The 7,337-nt window shown below is 42.3% G+C and overlaps 1 protein-coding gene across 1 annotated transcript; it reads right to left on the reverse strand.

Annotated features, from left to right (window-relative positions):
* Positions 1 to 224: 224 nt before the first annotated feature.
* On the reverse strand, positions 225 to 3,653 carry LOC148060591 (uncharacterized). The gene has a single exon (XM_087779813.1). The coding sequence runs from the start codon at positions 2,345 to 2,347 to the stop codon at positions 1,433 to 1,435; it is 915 nt and encodes a 304-aa protein (XP_087635939.1). The 5' UTR covers positions 2,348 to 3,653; the 3' UTR covers positions 225 to 1,432.
* Between the last annotated feature and the right edge of the window lie 3,684 nt (positions 3,654 to 7,337).

Genomic DNA, 7,337 nt, shown 5'->3' on the forward strand with positions numbered 1-7,337 from the left:
CTAGTGGTGTGGGTACTAATGACGCTGGATTGAGTGCTCCACACCTGACAATGTTAATGTGTCCCTGAGATAACAATACAGCAGTGCAATGTAGATGTCGAGCAGGTGATAAGAAATGCATTTTCGTTTCCAACAACAAGACTGACACTGCGTGTGGTACTTTCAGAGTCAACGCGTGAAACAGGACGACCTCAGCGGACGCTTGCATAGCGAGCGCCGCCGAGAGCACGGCTTGTACACATTCTGGCGTTGCTCGTGCCACTGGATCCAACTGTTGTGAATAATATGCAACTGGTCTCATCTTGCTACCATGTTTCTGCATCAGGACCGATGTCATGAATCCTTCTTTTGCTGTTACTGTTTGCTCAAAGGGCTTCGTGTAATCTGGTAAAGCCAATACACCTGAATTAATCAGCTCCTGCTTTACCTCCATAAAAGCTTTGTCTCCCTCTGGTGTCCATTTTATCTTTTCCATCATAGCCATAGGTGTCGTGTGGATCATGTCAAGAAGAGGTCTAGTGATCCCTGAGTAATTGGGTATCCATGTTCTGCAATAATTACATAAACCCAAAAAGGACATCATTTGTTTCTTTGTCTGCGGTTTCGGTGCTTTAGAAACAGCCTGTTTCTGTTTATCACCCACCACTCGTCCACTTCCTGTGAGAGTGTGACCTAAGTATGTGACTTCTTTTTTCCACAACTGCATTTTAGCTTTTGAAACTTTGTTTCCCGTCTCATACAAATACTGCAACAACGCAAGTGTGTCAGTTTTACATTGTTCCTGAGTTTCTGCCGTTATCAAAATGTCATCAACATAAGTGATTACTTGACTTTGTCGTGGTGGTTCAAAACCAGCTAAACATCTGGCTATAGCCTCTGAAAAAATGGTTGGCGAGTCACAGAATCCCTGTGACAGTCGCGTGAATGTCAATTTCTCCCCTTTGTAAGTAAAACTAAACCATGACTGACTGTTCTCGTCTACAGGAATGCTCCAAAAAGCATTGCTTAGATCGATTACTGAAAACCATTTCGATTTCGGGTTCAAACTATTCAACAGTGTGTGTGGGTTTGGCACATTCGGTGCTCTTGGTTGTACCGCTAGATTTACTGCTCTCAAATCTTGTACCAATCTCCATTTTCCTGTGCATGCCTTTTTTACTGGAAATATAGGAGTATTACAAGGTGAATCAGGGCAAGGTTTAATTATACCTGAGACTCGTAATTCTGCGATAACATGTTCAATTCCTTCTTCTGCATCTGGTTTGAGCGGGTATTGTCTTATCACAGGGCGATGCTCAGTCTTCCCTTTAATAATTACAGATGGAGTATTTTTCATCAGACCCACATCCGTGGGTCCTTGACTCCAGAGCTGCTCTGGCAACTTGCCCACAGCCTCCTCCTCCTCTTGTGAGAGGGAGAGGATCTGCACGTCTCAGCTCAAATGAGTTTGAGGGTTAGTTCTGAGTGTCCAATTTAATCGCACTCGTTGCCACCCCGTATGCGACACCTCCCACAGTGGGTTTTGTGGATTTGGCGTCCAACTCAGGTGTGGCAGTGATCCCGCAAGATCATTCATGTCTTTCCACTCATGCTTGTGGCTCTTTGCCAAGGACACATGTGGATGTTGTCCTGGCGGAAGCAGTTGTTTTACCTGAGCTGACACAACTGCTGTGGCAAAACCACACTTCTTTTTCCAATATAAGTGCTCTAGTTTTATTACCTGTGGTTCTAGTCGCAAGAAAAATTCATCATACTCTAAATCAGGACCTGGATCATTTTTATGTCTTATGGTTACGTGAAGGCCCTGTTTTCCCTGGATCTCTCCTCCAGGTTCAACTTTTTCTGCAATTTCTCTCAAGAGTTGAGCTGCTGCTCCTGTCATTTCTGTCTCTGGGATGTCTAATGACCACCAATAACGGGCGCTGCCTTCAGTCATCGGCGGGATGTCACCTACTGAGGCGACCACCCTCCCCTTGTTGTTTGTTTGTATTCTTATTTCTAGTTGTGTGATAACATCCCGTCCCAACAAGTTATGTGGACAAGATGGATGCAAAACTAGTTCAGCCTGCGCTACTCTCTGTGGTCTTTCTGGTGAAACAATGTTCAAAGTGTGTGTCAGTGGCAAATGTTCAACTGTTCCATGAGCTCCTTTCATTTTGACTATACCTTTTCCTGGCCTAATTTTCTTTGGGTCCCATCGACCTAGTACTGAAACATCAGCACCGGTGTCTACCAAAAAAACTGTTGGATCTCCGTTTACCAGGAGTGTTATTTCAGGCCTTTTACCAGGCTCTGTTAAATGTCTTAACAAAAGGTCTTGAATTTCAGGTATTTCTTCATCAAACATTGTGTGTGAGAGTAAAATTTCTTCTTCCTCGTTATCAGTTACATATGGCGGAGCACTCGGTTGTGACCTTGGTGCTGCCACCTGTTGCAGGCTTAGTCATTCATCATCCTCAGACGAATCATCAGAGCTGTGTTTTCGTCTGGGTTTATCTTTGCGCTTGTTTTTCTCAGTACAATCTCTGGCGAGATGTCCTGTCTTTCCGCAAGTAAAGCATCGACCTTCTTTTAAAAGCTTTCTCTTTTCTGCGGACAGTGTATTAGGATCAAAGGGTTTTCTTATTTCCTTTAGCAGTTTGTTATGGGATTTAACTTTATTCTGCCCTGCGTAATACACGTGTGTTACATTTGTCTGTACGACCGGGTCACTTTTTACTTGCTTTTTCTCTAATGTTTCGTAATTTCGGGCATATGCCCTGTGGTCGTTTGTTCCAGCAGTCTGCCAGATCACATTTTGCTTCCTGACATATCTCGACATTTCTGGTCTCATTTGGTTCAATAAAAGATCTTTGAAATGTGATTCCCACAGAAATGGTTGATCTTCGGGAATCCCACCATGTTTGTTAAAAACATCCATTAATCTGACTTTGAAGTCGTCTATTTTTTCGCCGTCATTCTGTGTACAGGCTCTTATTTTATTAGGATCAGGTCTCTGTGCATAGATCCGTTCACATCTTTCCAAAATGTCATTCAGAGGTAACAAGACTTGTGCATGTGGTATGACGCCACCTTGATCATTCAATCCTGTCCACCCCTCCATTATAGTCCCGTACCTACTTCCTGTAGATAGTGCCATTAATTTAGTTATCTCGTGACCGTTTAACCTGTGACCAGTGACAAGATCTCTAATTTCTCTGACAAACTGTTTTATGTCTGCATCAGGTGTTGCAATAGATTTAACTATGTCTCTGAGTTCTCCGGGTGTCCATGGTCTAAAAACATAGAATGGTACATTTGCATCAATACTCGGCATTTGAATCATAGGAAATGCTCCTGTAGTTTGTTCGTTAATATCATGTAGCTTCAGCTCTGATTTTACTTGTAGTGGATGCTGTGGATTCATTCGTTTTTCCCACTCACCGACACCCCCCATACTTCTTGTCACCCTTTTCTCAAAAGTTCCAGATTCAACTGGGTTGTTTGAGTTAGAATCATAATGACCTGAGCTAAGGTCAGGGCTGGCAGCATTCCAACTTGTAGAGGAGGCTGCTGCTGAGTTATGATCACGTCTCCCTGAGATGGGGTCAGGGCTGGCAAAACTCCAATTTTCAGAGGAGTGTGCCGAGGATGGGTCTGATGTCGTCATCATTGGTGTGTACAACGGAGGTGCTTCGGGCAGGCTCGGATATAACTTAGGTATTTCCCTCACTCCGGCCCCTCCCGTTTGTCGAACCCGTGGTGTTGGAGTTGGAACTGGCCCCCGCCCTTGCAACTCGGGTGAAGGGAACCCCAACTGCTCTGCTCTAGGGGCATTTCTCCTTTGCACATTATCAGCGGTCAGAGCCACAATGAAACTTGCTCCTGCATCGTCATTATCAATTTGTTTTTTCTTATCTCTTTTCTCATTCTTCTTCTTTGCTCTGTCATACAGAGTCTTACATGCGCACCACTGCTTTCCATGTGCTTCGTTCAACTTTCCCTTTTCTGTATCTTTCAAAGACAATTTACTCAACAAGTCACTCAATTCTGTCTCATCATCAACATCTCCTGAAAAATCATATATTTTTCGCCACTTTTCCACAAATCTACAACAACCTTTATTGCCTTTTTCTGCCAACTCAATTTTACGCAATCGTTCTTCTTTTTCTCTCTTTTTATTAATTGCTTCTGCTTCCGCAAAAGTCTTATTTGCCTTCTTCATGTCGTTCTGGTATGTGTCTTATCGAGTTTTTTCGAAAGAAAATGCTAAATGCCTGGGAACGACCGGATACCAAGCTTCTACCTCAAAAGAGGCGGGTACCCCTGGGTGTTTATACTCACAGTCGTTTTACCAGTTTTAGATTCTTTCTTTTACTCAAGACTCCAATTTCTATGATGGTTTTGTAAATTCTTGGTCAGTTTTACGTTTATTACCGTTTAGGTTTCGACTGACAAGAATCCCAACAACCTCTCAGTGAGAAAATGGCCCTGGTGTTACAGTAACACCCCGTACTGCAAGTACGGCCTTTAAACAGAAAAGATTAAACCTCTTTCTATTTTCTTGTACCTTGTGTCACAATGATACTCACAATGATACTCCGTATTACAACAATACGGCCTTAGATCACTCAGTGATCTCGTGGTCCCCTTTAGTCCCACGTTCCGTTCATTTGATACAACGATGCTTTATATCACAATGACACAACTTAGTCAGAAAAACACAACTGACCTCAATCTCTTCGCTGGTGGAGTTGATCTGGTCTTGGATGCCGTCAGCGTTCTCTCCGGTAGATGATGTCCGACTCCTGGCCTCGTGGAAAGGAGGTCTCCCAGGGGTTTGTAAGACCCACTGGCCGGTGCACCGTGTGGTTCAGGCGTCGTCGATCATCCACCGAAGAAAGGGCGTTGGCATCCGGCTCGAAGGACCAAGTTAAATGTCAGAAAAACTGTTCACAAAGTTTCACAGACAAAACAGTTCAATAGCAAAAGAGTCAGACTCACACCAGCAAGAGATTGTTCTTCACTCCGGAGGGAACAGCAGAACCAACGCGGAAGTTAGCTCGCACCAACTGTTCAACGAAGGCCTTGCGTCCCTCCCTTTTTATTCAGTTTGTTACAAGTAAAACATATTGTGGAGGTTACATCAAAAGCATTCTCTTCTGCTCATCCCCCCTCCCAACTTAGTTTGTCCTCAGTAAGATTCATTGTGCAGGTTACATCAGAGCATTGGCATCAGCAGTTCACAACAGTCTTACAGATGACACTCAAGGTTAAGGAGTATCCCACCGTTATCTGTTCACCTTCCGTCTCCCAACTCGTTCCCTGCTCTTTCACTTGCCCTTGCTGACCCCTGATGGGATATATCTTGTGAGGAGTTTCAAAACACATACACATTGTGCTTAAGGCAATTAGTGATTTCGAACACATATGCATTTGTGGCAAAGAAGCGAACATATTAATATTGTGATAATGTAGTAAGCAGTTTAAAACACATTAATATTGTAATAAAGCAATATTTCTTTCACAAATCCTTTCAAAGTTGGATGAAGTATTGGTGAAAAGGTCAAATGCGTAGATCCCATATAGGCAATCTAGATCTATGTTTTGCGCTAATATCACAGGCTAGCTCTGACAAGAAGCACCTGCTAACAGCAGCGACTCACAGAAGAGTCTCTTTAGTGGAGATTGAATTTTTTTTCAGATAAGACTCGGAGGCCTGCTCAGCCGCTCTTGTTATAATTAGTATCTCAGTCGCTTTTAGAAACAAGGAGGCGTCGTCCAAGATTTCCGGCCGACGCTGCTAACTTTTGATCTGTGTCTTCGACGGAAATGTCCTTTTTAACGAGGGTAGGGATAGGTAAGTGGGTCAGTGTAGTGCCAGAGTAGAGGTGCGTTCACAACAAATGCGATTAAGCAACAAACAACCAAATAACTTCCTTAAAAAAATGGGTCAAACTACGGGGGGTCTAAAGTTAGTGAAGAGTTAAAGTGGAGGATCAATGAGGCAGAATTGTACAGTAATCCAATTCTTACAATATACTAAAATCTAGGCTACGCCTGGTTTCATTCAGGGATGGATCGATCAGATCCTGGTATCGAGTATCAATTATTTCAAAGCTGGATCAGGTATCGATGATAAAGGTATGACCCGTGGACCTGATCTGATCTGACCCGACAATGTTGATCTATGTGCGAGCACCTGTCATGAAGCTAACATCAGCGACTCATCGATAGAAGAGTCTCTTTCGTGTAGATATGTTTGGAAGTTTCAAGGGAGGGAAGTCACGCCACAAGAATCAACATCACTCACTTCTTCAAGCATCTAAAGAAGCATCAACGAATACAAGCAGATCAAAGAAACAAGGAAGACGAAGAAGAAAACAAAGCGGTTAACTTTTCCGGCTTATCTGCAGAATGGAGAGAAGCTTCAACTCAAGCGTATTAAAGATAAAAAATGACAGAATAAGTGCCTGGATCCATTAAAATGAACGGTGATTCAAATTAGGGGTTAAGTCGCCTCGTTGAATATTTAGAACCCCGGTACTGTCTGCCCTCCGGTAAATATTTATTTCAATATCATAAACTCTTATTGCCAGTGTTGTAAACACAACATAGGATTTTTTTGTGGTGTCAGAACAGAATGTAATAATGAGATAAGATAACACACAAAACAAAGTATTCAAATAATAATATTAACTGCAAGGTTTTTTGCAGTATGTTCCACACATCGGGTATTATCAAGTATTTTTAAACAGGCCGTCTTTTTTTTTTTTTACAGGTTAAAGAGGAAAAAGTTTACATTTTACATGTATTTTTTTATGTTCTCAAAATGCTGGTAAACGCGCTGTTTAAACAAATAATTAATTTGTAGTTTAATATGTAGTAAGTTTAAATTCTTATTCAAAGACGAAGGAATTGTTGTGGTGTCAGTACAGAATAAAATAATGAAATAAAATGACACACCACACGAAGTAAGTAACTGCGCTTAACTCTGGTATCAGATCAGTATTTGTATCGTCTGACACTCAAAGACCTGGTATTGGGGACATAGAACTCAGATCATTGCATCACTAGTTAAAACACATTGACCCATTTCCAGATTTCTCATCAATTGTAATGATACTATAAATTAGGGGCTCTCAAGGGCTGAAATGGTGCAGGTTTTCGGATCCAACCAGTCGAGCACATATAGTTGAACCCATCAGGAATCATTAGATTGTCAGTCAGGTGCTGCTTGATCATGCAGACGCACCAATAACCTGCACCATCTCGCCACTTTCTGGACAGGTTTAACACATTTATATCAGGGGTCCAGCTATAGACATGTCCTGAAATGTGTCACTTTTAACATCTTA

The sequence above is a fragment of the Callionymus lyra genome, chromosome 18 (assembly GCF_982586985.1).
Source record: "Callionymus lyra chromosome 18, fCalLyr1.hap1.1, whole genome shotgun sequence".
In the NCBI taxonomy this organism is placed as follows: domain Eukaryota; kingdom Metazoa; phylum Chordata; class Actinopteri; order Syngnathiformes; family Callionymidae; genus Callionymus; species Callionymus lyra.

What these genes read in the sequence shown, in the direction of transcription:
- LOC148060591 (XM_087779813.1), bottom strand. Translation starts at nt 2,347, where the DNA reads ATGTTTGATGAAGAAATACCTGAAATTCAAGACCTTTTGTTAAGACAT.